The following is a 15406-nucleotide window of genomic DNA, read 5'->3' on the forward strand; positions in this document are numbered from 1 at the left end:
CCCCCCCCCCCCCCCTCCCCCAGAACTACATATCATTATGATTTTGATAGCAATATTGTTATTAAAGATAGATTTTTTTCATATGATTCCTTAAATTGCAGGCTGCTGCTGAGACAGAGGTGGATGACCTGGAGCATCGACGCATGTGGGAGGAAGGTCGTGCTGATTATATGGGTAAAGACGCCTTTAACAACATCATGAGGAAACTTGACCAGTTCCTTGATTAATTGTGTGTGTATGTGATGCATGTGTTTATGAGATTATATAAAACACTATCTCTATATAGTTTTGTTTGTACAGTATATCCGTCATCATCACAACTGTTACATTTCCCCCTCCTCAAATATAGCTGTTTTTTTTCTCCTCTGTTGTGTATTTGCCACAATCACTGGATCATATCAAAAATACTCTGAAAAAGGTCTCATATAAATGTAAACATCTAGATGTAAAAAGCTAGTAATTCAGTTTGTGTATTATGAACCTACACGTGATAAGATCTATCTGTATGATTTAGCCTTTGCTGTGATATTTTGTTTGCAGTTTTCTTAAAGAATTTACTGTAAATATGCTCTATAGCTGTTAAGGGAGACATTTTGACTTACTGTTTCAAATCAGTTATTTAAGTATTAATCAATGATTATTAAATCATGAGAAAAGAACTGAGAGAATGATTTAGTATTTATTGTCAATGTCCAACAAAAATCATGTAACAAATCCTTCAACCAAGAGGAAATGCGCCTAACAAACAATGGTCTTCAACAAGTCTTTCTTTGCAGTGCCCAACAGCAAAATTGCCATTTTTTGCCACTAGAGGTCAGTCTATAAACACTCTAGCTTTAACACCTCCACAAACTCCACTGGCAGAGAATAACAGTCTGAGTTGGAAAATGTTTCAAAAGACGATGAAATACAATCATAAAGGTATTATACCTCAGAGTTTTATAAAACATATTTGTCTCTCTCCAGAGATGATTAACACAACCCTGTCTCCAAATGTTATCTGCCAGACACCACAAACTTTTATAGTAAGCAAACTTAGAGGCCAGACAAAGTCAAAGTCAGTTCTATGATGGAACCTTGTTTTTAAACCCCTGTTCCACATGTTTTAATATTAGATCCATTTATTACCCTCTGGCTCTGCCTTGTTAACACGATAGCTCTTTGAAGTCATGAACTATTTATGCTTATGTTACTCAGTCAATTAGAGAGCATCTTTAATTTGATTTGGTTCAATAAATCATGCCATTCTCAGTATATTGAGGTCCTCCCTTCTGAAAGATCTCTCTCTCTCTCTCTCTCTCTCTCTCTCTCTCTCTTCATGTGTTCTAAACTGAGCACAAGAGAGATCTAAGTGAACTCTAAATGTGTATTTTAACCGTACTTTTGTGTCCATCAACATATGGCACTGGACAAAAACGCTTTCACTATTTTTAACAGTTTAGCAATCTGAAAGATTGCCTGTGCTGTGTCTCACGGTCTGGTACATACCCATGTACCACGAAGCGAAGTAAACAGTGCTGCCATAACGTGTTTCAGACTCATGAGTGAATCCAATAAGGATTATTTGACCTCTTCCACGTTCTGTGGTTTTGTTGTTGGGATCAACAGTTTTTCCTGCTTTCCACACAGTTTTGTGTTACTTCAATATGAATAATTCTGCTGTAGTTAGTAAGTGTGACTAAGTGTGAATTTGATGAACGCTATGCATGGTAACAAACATAGGTGTACCACATAGTGAGCAGAGGCTAGAGAGTGATCATATTAAAAAAATACCATCATGTTGCTTCATATTGTTAGGCACAAATGTTGTATTTGAAGAATATACATATACATATTTATATTTAATAGCAGATTGCAAAAGCCTTTGATGGCCTTTGTTTATGCAGATTGTTAAAATCATCATATTTTTATGGGACGTCCACCCAAAGGCAGGATAATGGACCAAGATGGTGCTTGTTGTAAACATACAATCTAAAAAGGAATCACCCCCTTGAATCTCTGATGTTTTATTTCTCTGTAACACATTCTCATTACAGTGCAATAACTCCCCCAGAGGAAATTCTCTTTTCATCACTCTCCTGACAAAACCTTTGCCTCTGATTTCTAACCCATTTCTCTAAAGCGCAGAAGGGCATTGTTCCACATGTAGAATCTGTGTTATCTGTATCGGAATGGCTGACATCAAACTTTTTTTTTTTTTTTTTTCATTTTTTTTGCATGCTCAGTAGTGATTCGCAGGTGACCTATTATGCCCCTTTTAACAAAATGTAAAATAAGTCTCTGATGTCCCCAGAGTGTGTATGTTACGTTTTAGCTCAAAATACCTGACAGATAATTTTTTATAGCTTGTTAAAATTGTCTGTATCGGAATGGCTGACATCAAACTTTTTTTTTTTTTTTTTACATCTTTATTAAAAATATGCAAATAGAAATACATTAGTTTTCAAAGAACAAATAATTTATAAGTGTTACAACTGAAAGGTATGACATTTTTAAAAACAGATCTATGCAGATTAAAAAATATATATGAGAAAGCTATTGTAGGCAACTTTGTATCTGATTTGATAGTAATTCTTGAAAGCTGAGAATCTGTGTATTTAATACTGGGAAAAAAATATTTTTGGTACGTGATTCATTCAAAAAACGTGTATGAATGATTTGAATAATTAGATTTTTTTTTTCTTTACTTGATGCATTATTAAAATAATTTTATCCCTGATTTATGAAATATTCTGAATTATTGGCTTTGGGAGTCAGAATATATCATTTATATTTTTCTTCATGGCTACAAATATATATCTTTTATTTCATCTATACATTTAGACATAAACTGTCATTGTCAAACAGTAAAAGCAGAAAGATGCCTTGTAATATCAGTAGGTTGGTTACATTACATGAAATACATTCCAAGCTTTTGAAGGATGGTACCTTTTTACATTTCACAATGGTTTACTTGCAAACTTTAATAAAATATGTAATGTATTTGCTTTGGGCTGATTCCTTTCTATATTTCACATTGGCAAATGCTATTGCTATTAAGCTGTGTTACAGCTCAACGTCGCAGTTCCTTGGGCATATGAAGAGTAGATCTCTTGTGTTTCTTAGTACACATAAAGGTATGTACTTTTTGTGTCAACCCCTACCACATTTCTGGCTGTGCATCTGTATAATCCAGTATCTCTTATTGTAGGATTCTGAATGATTAAGGAACCCTGAGGATGGAGGTACTTGTTCCCAATCAGCCGTGGCTGGGGGCTGACAATAAGCCGTGTTCGGTCTGGGGTCTCCCATGCAACTTCTGCTTTGGGAATACTCATGGCCCCACAGTTGAGTTGTACTGCTACTCCTCTTTTAGCATTGGTGGCAGGAGCTGGACCACTTGTAATGCGGGGTGGATATGCAATGATGATGACTGGGGCAGTTAGTAGGGAGCTTCCATATTCATTTGAGGCCCTGCAGGTGTATGAGCCTCTGTCATGGACAGAGGCTTGTTGGATTGAAAGGGTTCCATTGGGTAGGACAGCATAACGACCTGCTCTTTGAGGTCGGTTTAAGACCATCCCGCTCGGCAGGGTCCAGGCGAGGCGGACAGAGTCAGTGTTTGTCAAGCAGTGCAGATGTAAACTCTGCCCATTCATGATACTAACAGGTGAGTTATACCTGTTATTGATTTCTGGCTTGTGTCCTGGCATTAATGTAACAGTTCTTTCAACCATTCCAGCAGCATTGCGTCCCAAACAACGATATGTGCCTGCTTCTGAGAGAGCAGGATTACTAATGACCAAAGTTCCATCGGACTTGTGGAGGAATTTACTGAATTGTGCACCACTCTGTAGTGGAGAGCCATTTAGAAGGATCCAAGTCAGCTGTGGGGTTGGTGACCCATCAATTGAACAGTTAAGATTAATGGTCCTGCCTACAGTCAGTAAGAGTGACTCCATTTTAGGACTCTTAAGTTTTGGCTTCTCTAAAATATCTGTTACACCAAGCTGAACAACAAGCCTTGTTTCGCCTCCCTCATTACGAGCAACGCAGGCTAACTGGCCTGCATCGGTCATTCTCACTGAACGGATATCCAAAGTGCCATTGCGATGTACTGTCAATCGACTGCCATAATATGGTGCAGGGAGTACAACATTTTCTGGAAGAACCCACATGACACGTGGAACAGGGGTACCAGTGGTTTCACAGTCAATCAGTTTCCGCTGATCTCCCACACTAGAAACCCTCATTGAGTTTGTGGTACCTATGAGGCCATTAATCGCAGGTGGAGAGACAAGGATTTCTACTCTGGTCACTTTGCGATCCTGCCCTGCACTGTTCCTGGCAAGACATATATAGTTCCCACCATCGAATCGCTGAACTTTCTGAATGACTAGAGTCCCATTATCGTGTATAAAATATTTGTCTGAACCTGAAGTTATGGCTCTATTCGTGGGTGAAAACCACAATATAAGAGGAGTTGGCTCACCCTTGGCACTGCATTGCAGAGAGATGGATTCTCCGTACAGGACCCTGATTACATCATTTGTCTTATTAGCAATCACAGGGACATCTGCAACTACTTTTACATGCACTTTCATCTCATCTTTTCCAACCTGGTTCTCAGCATAACAAGTATAGTGGCCCTCTTCACGCATCCCTACTTCATTGAAGAAGAGGGTTCCATTGTCGAAGACAACATACCTGCGACTTCGACTGCCAACATTACGTTCAGACTTCATGACACTGTTGATCATGGTGCCATCAGGCAGTGCCCACTGGATTTTGGGGTCGGGTAGTCCAGAGGCCACACAGTCAACTTTTAGGTTTCCTCCATACATCACCTTCTTATCAGACTCTGTCTTCTGCTCAATTTTAGCAGGTTTTGCCAGGACGATGACCTTAAAGGGCACAAAATCATCCCCGAATTTGTTGCGGACAACACAGAGGTATTCACCATCATCTTTCTCTGTCACAGATACGATGGATAGTGTACCGTTGGCAGACACTTTTATCCTTTGATCATAACTGAAATATACAAAATACATTATTATTATTATTATTATATATTTTTAATATGTGTAATTTGAGCACCGTAATGAAAAATGTTACTAACAGAAGATTTTTGCTTTTTATGTAGATTAAAAATGATGCTTGAGATTTCATAACCAGATGTGCCCTTCTTTTAGAAGAGCAGTTAGAGTGTTTGATTTGCATGCAAAGAGGAACATGTCTCATCAGTCAAAACAAGATGCAAAGTTATGAAAACAGTGTCTAAGTGCATACTTTAAGGAGCAAGAGAAATGCTGAGAGAAAACGAAAGGAAGACAGTAGCTATGTGTATATTTTTCTAATGTGTATAAACCCAGAATGCACTATCCTGTGCTTCAGTGAAGTGTTTAGATTACCTGTAGTGAGCATCCACAAGTTTTTTCGATGGAGTCCTCCAGATGATCCTGGGTTCTGGATTCCCTGATGCAATACAGTCCAGGTGCAACCTGCTTCCATAGACCACATCTGTTTTTTGAGGTGAAGAGAATGTAATCTTGGCTCTTGAGTATATTATGGACTTTCCTACAGTCAAAATAATGGTCCTCCGTGCAGTGCCAACCACATTGGTTACTGAGCATTCATACCTCCCTGCATCTGTCAGAAAGAGACTATGAACATAGAGTGTCCCATTTGGGAATACAAACAAGTTACGTCCATTGATGAACTGTGATGGATGGAGCTGCATTCCACCAGGGGTAATCCAGCCAATGGAAGGCGGAGGGGCACCCCTGGCAGTGCAATTCAAGTAGGTAGTGCTTCCCTCTGGAAGAGTGACATTCTCATGTCTTGGTTGCTGAATGATGGGTGGCAAGGCCGCAATAGTCAGCCGAACAGATATGGTATCAGCACCCGCTGCATTGCTTGCAATGCATTTGTAAATTCCTCGATACATGTGACTAACCGATTTCATGTGAAGCGTGCCATTAGGTAAGACTGAGACATTGTTTTCTGGATTGGCATGAGTAGGTCCACTAGAATGTACCATTCCCCTGTCTGGTAGGACCCAGGTGATCCGAGGCTGAGGATGCGCTTGGGACTGACACTCAAACTGAACAGTTTCTCCAAGGTATGCTGTGACTTCACTATAGCGAGGCTGCAGCACTCTGGGGTGTTCAGCCAGAACAATTAAATTAACCACAATTTTATCCTCTCCATACTGGTTTTGGGCACTGCAGAGGTACTGGCCCTGGTCCAAAGGAAGTACATTGTGGATTATGAGTGTACCATTAGAGGAGACCTCAAATCTTTGAACCCTGGTATTCTGTGTTACACTTGCCCCTGCAAGAAAACAGTGACAAAGTTAGTTCAGAGTCAACAGAATATATTTCTACATGCATGTGTCAACAAAGGATTGAAAACGTTATTGTAATATTGTCAAATAATGATAAACCATGTATTTCCTACCTGTGGATACTTTAGTCCATGAAATGAAGGGACTGGGTTTCCCCACAGCCACACAAGGCAAATAGGCATCAGTCTCAGCATGTGCTGTTACTGATATAATGTCTGTGCTGATGATCCAAGGTTTGCCACTACCCTCGGGCACTGCTGTTGGTCTTTGTTGAGGTCCTCCTGATGTGGCATAATGTATCAAAGAGCTTCCTCTACCCTGAACACCTGGCCTACCCGGAGGTTTTTGCTTGGGTGAAGATACTGTTGAAGTTGAGTGAAGTGGTTGAGTCGTGGCTGTTTTTGTAGTGGTCTTTTTGTGTATGTCTACCTCTAATTCTTGAGATACTGTTTCCTCAGAAACACTGGCTAATTGATAAGGAACTGTGACTGGAGGTCCTGCCCTGCTATTTGTTCTGCTAAGTTCTATCTTACTAATAATTTCTTTGCCTGTGGTTACAAATATGTATTTGTCACTGTCAGGAATGTGATTAGCATTGTCTAGTTCACCTAGCATGCTTGCAGACGTGGGTGTATTTGGGTAAAACATATGGGTATGTACTGTAGAAGATTTCAGAGCTGTTGTAGTTGTTGTGGCAATAATGTTTTCTTTTGTAACTGGAGGTAGATCAGCATTTTCTGATGGAGCCCAAGGATTCATGGATAAAGAAGAATCTTCTCTGTTGTGAATGCTGCCAGTTGGAAGCCTGCTTGGGTTTGTTGTTGCAAGCACTAATACTGGAGAGATTTTGGGGCTGCCTGTTGGAACCCGTGAACTCTGTTGTGCCCCCTCAAAAATTGTAGTGGCTGCTGGTGCTGAACCATGTTGGATTTCCAAATTATTTTTAAGAAATTCCTTCTGGATGTTTGGGGAAGATGAAGTGAATTGCCTCACAGAAAACCTTCCTTCAAGCTCTTTGTATGACAGAATGTTTTCAGTCTCTGTGGGGTTATATTGGTTGTTTGTTTTATCTGGACTTGCACCTGGAAGTTCCTCTAATTGTGCATGAGAGCTGTCTGATGTTGGGATCGAGCTGGGCTCTCTTGTAATTTTTCCCTGTTGAGTCTCTTCAAACTTTTTAGCTGCAGGGGTATGAATGCTTGTAAACCACTCATGGATGTCTGCCTTCACAGGAGGATTTGTAATATGGGGGGACAAATTGGATTTGTTTTCTTTCTGTATAGTTGCCTTTTCTTGTTCTCTACCAAAATTACTGAATATTGATGGAGACACTGGTACTATTGCAGTGTTTTTAAGTTCTTGAGCTGGCTTAGAATCAGATGAGTGTCTATCCTTTGTCATAGATACATTTTCTTGGGATGTGGATGTATGGATTTTGTTATTCCTGCCACTGTATAATGGATCTGTGTTCTCTTCATGAGTCATTTTGCCTAGTGACGGTGGTTGGCTGTCAGTTAATGGAACAGTAATATTCATTTTGGCTCCTGCACTTTTGGCCCATGAAGATGTTTCTATTTTAGTTTGAGAGGAGGCAGTTGTCTTAGTAATGACTGAAAACCAATTTGTAACCTCCACAATTGAAGCTGAAGTGGGCTGTGGGGTGACATTTGTGACATATACTGATGATTTAGAACTGTTTGTCTTACTTCTAATTCGATTAGACTTTCGTCCTCTTCCACCATTCCTCCTCCTCAAACTGGATGAGTTCCTAGCATGTGAGGAAGAAGCATTAAATGAATTAGTGAAGGTTGCTTTATGTCCTGAAGTGGGTTTGGTGGTTGGTGTCACGGTGAGAAGCAGTGGAATTTTTGAGACATTATGTTTCTTCTGAGTTATGTGCTTTCGTAGGGTCTGTGGTCCTTGCTTAATTGTAGTAAGAATTTCAGTAAAAGAGTACACAGCAGTTTCTGTATTTGGTTCTGTGAAGGTTTTTGCTGTGGTCGATGCTAAGCTGTGATCCATCCTTCCCTGATAAACCTCTCCCACAAGCTCAGGGTTTTGCAAAACCCTGCGTTCTTCGTCATCTTCGCCATCAGACTTTTGAATTGCTTCAGTTACCCTGCCACCATCCATTGTGTGGCTTTGGTTTTCCTGTAAATGGGTTCCATATGATGCTGTGCTCCACACAGTGCTCACTGCAACTCCTTCTGCAACCTCTGAATCTCCCAAAGTAAAATGGGTCATCTGTGGTCCAACTGTGGGTTGTGTGATATATGTGCTAACTGTAAACAAATCTGAATTTGGATCTGTTTCAGGAGCAGCTATCTGGTAGACAACATGTCTCGAATCCTCAGAATCCAGAGCTCTTATATCCAAGTTGTACTCTGTAGACTCAGTGGGCATCTGTGACATTGTGACTGAGTACAACGCATCCTTTACTGGTGCCCTGGTGCCCTCTATTGTTGTATCTTCTGCAGATGATCCTTCAATCTTGTTAGCAATTTCTGACTGCTTTGTGTAGGCAGTCTCTGACTCCTGTATTTTGTTTGAACTGGTCTGGACATAGTTTGGAGTAGTTGTTTTTAAACTAGTTCCACCACTGCGAACTTTCGCCAAAATGCTAGCCCAGCGCTTTGGGTCTATTTGGTTGTTTGACACACTAATGTTTCTTCTTGACTCTACAGTGTTAACCCTATCCACTACTGGGCTACCTACTCTCCTCCTTGGTGTGGCAGGGCGTCTCCAAGAGTTCCTAAATGGATGGCCTCTCCTTATTCCCACACTTGGGACCCGCCGCCGATTGGGTAAATCCACTTGCCTAGGAAGCACTTTCTCTAAAAACTCTTCAGGTTCATTATCCCCAGAAGACTCCATGTCGTTTGTCACAAGGACTTGGGTTGAAACTCCCTCAGCAGGTTGAGGGCTACTAGAGTACTTCCTTAATGGGAGTAAACCTGGTGGCCTTGATATTATTACTTTTCTGGCCAAAGTATCCATCCCATGCTGATTTCCTGCTACACACTTATAGTATCCATTGTCTGAAAGCTGACTGTGTCGAATGATCAGAGATCCATTTGAAGCCACAAATATCCTGGAAATGTTTACCCACTTGTTTATAATACTACCATCAGGGAGAATCCAGTGTATTTCAGCATCAGGGGATCCGGTGGCAACACATGGAAGGAAAAAAGGTCCACCTGTGAATCCTGTAACTGGCTCTGTTACTCCTTCACCTCCAGGAGGTGGACTGGAGGATTCCTCCACTGTTAGGCGAAAAGGGAGGATAGTAAGGTCATCTGAAACCTGTGCAATACAGTAGTACACTCCTGAATCAGAATGATCCACAGACTTGATTTTAAGAAGACCAGCATTTGATGCTGAAAGCCTGTTATCACCATCGCTATAAGGTGTTTTTAAAGTAGAGCCATCTGGTAGCATCCATTTAACTGATTCGTTCCCTGAGCTTTGTATGGAACAGTTTATCTCAGCAGGACTTCTCACGACAGCAGCCTGCATCGTTCTAGTGTCATTCTTGGACTCAATTACAACCCAGCCCCTACTCTGCTCTCTTATAGATTCCTTTTCCATAACCTCAGTCATATGGGTGCTTAGAATTAGTCGAACAGTTTTACTTGTAGACTGAAGTCTGTTTAGCTGAAGGTCCATTGATGACTGCATTATCCAGGGTGGGTCAGCTGCTATGTTAGCTTTTACTCCTGTATAGTAAAGAGCATCCCTTTCAACATCTTGCCGATATCTGAAGCTTGTGTAAGCTTCCTTACTCAACATAATTTCTCTTCGAAGGTGGGCTGGAACATCACTGTAATATGCAATCAATCTCCACAACCTCTCATAACTGGACCTGTCAGTTGCACACTTTAAATCTAACGTCAGAGTCACATTTGCTGATATTTGATACTGGTTAACATAGTCCCAGCCTATGCTAGTCAGCTCTCTTGGCTCAGTGACAAGGCATTCCAAGTCTACTTGATGTCCATGTTCATCTGACAGGCCCAGGGAAATGTTGCCAAGGGGTTGACGAAATTCATCAATCGTCAAGAGGTCACTTTCTGTGTCCTCTGGGGAAATGGCTCTGTGAGCCGTGCTGATGATGGGACTATTGCAAGTGGGCTTCTCCAACTCCTGGAGCTGTTTCTTCTTTAGATGTTTTGAAGAAAAACACATAGGGCATAGCTGGCCATCTGGATAGGCTTTGTCCTTTTTACATTTCAGCACTCCTGGAAAAGAAAGGGAGGTGGTCGAAGTACAGTAAGTGGAAATTCATCAAGATCAAATAAAGTGATAAGCATTAGAAACAATTCTGCAACTATTTTTACTATTATGAGTTCAGTATAATCACAAATATCCCATGCAGATGATAATAACTGTTTATGATTTCTACTACTTTTCCCTCTGAACTGATACAACATCCTATTGTTTGTTAACGACAACATGATCATCAATATTTATGATAATTACCTGGTGAATTTTTATTCCAGTCTTTGAACCACCTCATGCGACAGTCACAGGTCCAAGGGTTCCCATGCAGGGAGAGATTCTCCAGGTAGGGCATGCCTGCTAGCATCCTCTGTGACAAAGTGGTCAGTAAATTATCAGACAGGTACAGGTGTTTCAGGGTGGAAACTGGGAAGTGTCCAAGAATAGAGAAAGTGGAGAAGGTGGCTGGGTGGAGCTGCTGAAGTTGATTGCCCTCCAGTTGGAGAAGGCGAAGAGACATGAGGCCTTGGAATGCATTGGGGTGGATGAACTCAAGTCTGTTGTGATCCAGGTGCAACCTAGTGAGACTCCAGAGACCCACAAAGGTCTGTCTGCTAATTACCTTCAGTTTATTATAGCTTAGTTTCAGCATCTGCGAAGAAAGAGGCATTTTTACTCGGTGTCATTTCATTGCAATACTTGTTCCATAAATATATTAAGTGTCATTGTGAACAGTAGTACAACAAAAAAAGTACAGAAATAATAAATTTCCAAAGGAAAAAGTTGACAGTACCTGAAGGGATATGAGGTCACGGAATGTTCCATCAGGAATTTGATGCACATCATTGCCATGCATTAAAAGAAGCTCCAGTTTTCGTAACCCAGCAAAAGAGCTGTAAGCTATTCTATGTATAGTATTAAACCTGAATGAAGGAGGGACATAAGAAGGGGTGAATAAGATTAAGGTTAATTATGCAATGATGTTGCAGATTTACTTAAAAAAATTTAATAAATTTCAATGGGGGAGACCATAGCTTGTTTTCAGAAGGCTATACAGTTTTGAGTTAAATGTCTAATTGCATAAATATGTATTTTCTCCACCAGGGAGATTTGTTTCAAATGCCTAGTTATTATAAATAAATAATTTAAAAGTGAATTATGTCATGCCCTACCTGGTGAATATCATATTTTTGTAATTGCTGTTGGGTAAACAAGTGAACACAATAAAACCACACTTACATACATGGGTCAGCTAAGCTGATTATAACTTAAAGTTTGAACATCGTTCCCAGGAACAAAATGTATTTTTTTTATAAATTTTTAGTCAGGGCAAGTTGTCCTATATGTATTTTTATTTTAAAAACGTATATAATTTATTATTTACAATACTTGTAGTTTAAAACTATGGTTTGTTATTTTGTTCCTTACATATTAAATTGTTGCTTAAATTAATTTGTTCAACAATCATTTTGCTGTTTTTATTTATTTATTATTTAAAAATAGACTGGTGACAGGTATTGCATCGTGACAACAATTACGTGAACTGCATCTTAAATGTCTTGTGCAATAACAGTAGAAATGTACCTTTGTAACTAAGTTACGTTTTTATGTAGAAATGGAAAGAAAAGTGTGACAACTAGTCTGTCGCCCCCAAAGTACCATCTCAAATCCTCCCTGGGAGAGTCCTAAACATTCTGAATAGTTGAAGGTCACCTGTAAAATGGTCGAAATATCCCTGGCATTTATCATCATCAAGGGAAATTCCCACTAACCTACAAATGAACCCACTTGGATTAAATGTCTTAAAACAACGATAAATGAAACCTAGTTTCAGCATGTTTCGATGACCTGTTTGATAATCTTTACAAGATAAATCACTTTTGGAAGTGGGTGTGCTAAAGTGTTCTTTTAAGAAAGCTGATATCAGAAAACGAAAAGAGAGAAAAAAAGCAATGTTTAAGAATAATAAACTGATGACACAGTCATTCTTACCCCAAATTCATCCGCTCCACCTGCTTGGGCACGCCAGCAGGCACCGTGAGTAAAGAGCGGAACGTGCAGTGAACCTCTGCGGGCTGCTGGCAGGCACATGGCCGTGGGCAACACCGTACCACTACAGGCAGTGCTATCATCACCAGCATCAACAAAACCTGAGCATAAAAGCGACCCATCTTCAGCTCCACAGCAGCAAACACCTTAAACTGCAGAAAGACGCAAAAGCTGAAGCGGCATATTACAAAATACTGTCAGACATTTCCCCCCGTGACTTCTAATACATAAGATAACAACATCTTGGTGAAACTCTATTTAGTGAAACTTGAATTAAAGAAATCGGTGTTAAATGTCACGTTTATTTTTAATCTCCCTTACGAAAATTAACCATGATTTTACTACAAAAAAAAAACAAAACATGGTTACTATAGTTAAACTATAACCAGCCTATAGTTAAACTATAGTAACCACAAATTAACCATGGTTTTGCTACACTAACCATAGTTTAACCATGGTATTTGAAGTAAAACGTTATATGAATTGTAATCAGTAGGCTACGCCAAAAAAATAAAATAAAATCATGGTTAATTTTAGTAAGGGTAACAATTGAATTCTTGCTTAAAATAAGTAAGGGAGCGCAGCTGAAATATTGCACTCAGATTCATTCATTCATTCAAGAAAAGGGAAAGAGCAAACCTTTATTGTTAACTTCAAGGAGATCATTCCATTTACAATCCGGCATGGTTTTGGTCCACAGAACCCTTCAAAACTGCATTTCCAAGGATCATGTGATAGTCCATTTACTTCAGGCAGCAAATTCTCCACTGATGATGAAAAGCTGAAAATGTTTTCATTCAGGTTTCAAGTTTTTATTTCTTGTCGTTTTTCTTCCTAATCCGAAATGAATCCAATTGGTTGTTTTCTGATGAGGGGGAGCACAACAACAGTATAACTCACTAGAATCTTAAAGAAAGAGAAGAGCAATCCAGCTGTGAAGCTACGCGTTCTGTTGGAACGTGAGAATGGAACTTTCAGCTGGCGGTGGCGCGCGTGGATGCGTCTGCGCAAAGAACGCAGGGCTCGGGGGAGTGACCGACCGTGAGCCTTTTACACGCGTTCCTGAATGTAATGTTTTGGACGACACGAGGAGCACACCGCCCAGGCAAAAGGTACTGCATTAACCCCTCAAGTTAGAGGGGAGAGAAAAAAAGCTTGTTAATTATATCGCATTGGACTAAACATCACTGACTTTTTGTTTTGTTTTGTTTTTCCACCTTGTTACACTTGGGTTGTTCCTGATCTACAAAAAATGCGTATACATTTCTCATTATGCTATATTATTACCAAAAATGAGATGCAATCTTTTTTGTTGATCTGAGCTTATGCAACTCAGTTTTTGAGTGAACATTGCCAAAATTATATATATATTTTTACTCACAAATTGAGGCGTATAAGTTCAGATAATTGAGGCCTAAGTTCCAAAAATAAATACAAAACTTGTGCTATTGAAAAGATAGTGATAATATAGCACAATGAGAGATTTACAAACACATTTTGGTAACACTTTACTTGAAGGGGTGTGCATAAGACTGACATGACATCTTCATAATCATGACATGACACATGTCATGAATATTAAGGAGGTTTTATGCATGTTTATGACAACTGTCATTAAGTGTCATTCGCTCAGTTATGTCATTTTTAATGCAAATATGACATTATTTGACCTAACCCTAACCTAACCCTACCCCTACCCTTACCCCTAACCATAGCCCATAACAAAGACATCTCAAACAATGTCATCTTTGCATTAAAAATGACATAACTGAGCGAATGACACTTAATGACAGTTGTCATAAACATGCATAAAAAACCTTCATATTCATGACATGTGTCATGTCATGATTATGTAGGTGTCATGTCAGTCTTATGCACACCCCTTCAAGTAAAGTGTAACCCACATTTTAAAAGGGCAGTGATTTTTGACCAGGAACACCAAATTAGGTACAGGATTCTCAGTTTAAGGGTTAATGTCAATTCTGTGTTAAAACCTGGCCAGTATCTACAAACAAGAACATGTTGTTTATGGTAGCTTTGAAATTACTGCATCTCCCCACTGTGATTTTTCCATGCTGTTTTGACTCTTAAAGGTTCCGGCTCTGTATAAGTAAAGGTTGCACAGAGTCCAAAGCCTTGTTATTTCCCTTCTAGACCTTGGTCCTCCATGCCATTCACAGACAAACACACACACATACACATACCGTGTGTACTCTAAACTGATGCATGAAGTCCCCTGAGTTCACAAGGCACCTTGAAGCATTTAGAGAAGAAAATGCAGGGGGCTGGCAAGGCAAAGGTCACAAGCTTCTGCCCATGTTATTGACCACTTGGGAGATTCCATACATCACGTCATGTCATTTCAAGCAGAAAGCACACCTGTTTGAAAATGATATGTACGTACATGCAGTCATCTTCAGTGATGGAAATAGAGGTATTGAGCATACACAGATTGTGATCATGATAAGACAAGAATCCAAAACAAAATATAATCACCATCTTCAAGAAAGGAACTTTCTTTGTTAGGGAGATCATCCCATTTAAACAGTTTAATTCTCATTTGTTTGTTTATGGAGGTTTTATCAACAATAAATCATTGATATTTTTAGTAGTAGAATAAATGACTATAAAATCTTATACTAATAAATGACTAAAATGAAATAAATTAAGATTTTTATTCAACAAGAATGCATTTTTACTGCAATTCTTGGCAATAAGATCTTACCAACCCAAGAACATTAGTGTGCATTTTGTAAATAACAATAACAATAACAATATATATATATATATATATATATATATATATATATATAT

General features: G+C 39.4%; 2 protein-coding genes across 3 annotated transcripts in view; one reads left to right on the plus strand and one right to left on the minus strand.

Annotated features, from left to right (window-relative positions):
• The window catches only part of LOC107691603 (glycogenin-1-like), a 10247-nt gene extending 8112 nt beyond the window's left edge, over positions 1-2135 (plus strand). For both annotated transcript variants that reach the window (XM_016490283.1, XM_016490282.1), the window contains exon 9: positions 102-2135. In XM_016490283.1, coding sequence (XP_016345769.1) covers positions 102-227 — 126 coding nt within the window. In that variant the 3' untranslated portion in view covers positions 228-2135. The remainder of the gene's footprint in view (positions 1-101) is intronic.
• Positions 2136-2719: 584 nt separating this feature from the next.
• On the minus strand, positions 2720-13286 carry LOC107691606 (matrix-remodeling-associated protein 5-like). Its single transcript, XM_016490288.1, has 7 exons — positions 13232-13286; positions 12536-12744; positions 11337-11466; positions 10805-11195; positions 6439-10563; positions 5391-6312; positions 2720-5010 (listed from the first exon to the last, which is right to left on the minus strand). Exons 1-7 carry the CDS (start codon positions 13256-13258, stop codon positions 3102-3104), a joined length of 7713 nt encoding a protein of 2570 aa, XP_016345774.1. The 5' UTR covers positions 13259-13286; the 3' UTR covers positions 2720-3101.
• Between the last annotated feature and the right edge of the window lie 2120 nt (positions 13287-15406).

The sequence above is a fragment of the Sinocyclocheilus anshuiensis genome, unplaced genomic scaffold, assembly GCF_001515605.1.
Source record: "Sinocyclocheilus anshuiensis isolate Anshui unplaced genomic scaffold, SAMN03320099.WGS_v1.1 scaffold442, whole genome shotgun sequence".
NCBI lineage: Eukaryota > Metazoa > Chordata > Actinopteri > Cypriniformes > Cyprinidae > Sinocyclocheilus > Sinocyclocheilus anshuiensis.

Coding starts and splice junctions, on each gene's coding strand:
- LOC107691606 (XM_016490288.1), bottom strand. CDS start 13,258: ATGATCTCCTTGAAGTTAACAATAAAG. Junction 10,564..10,804: donor CTGGAATAAAAATTCACCAG/GTAATTATCATA, acceptor TTTCTTTTCCAG/GAGTGCTGAAATGTAAAAAG. Junction 5,011..5,390: donor CTTGTGGATGCTCACTACAG/GTAATCTAAACA, acceptor TGTATATTTCAG/TTATGATCAAAGGATAAAAG.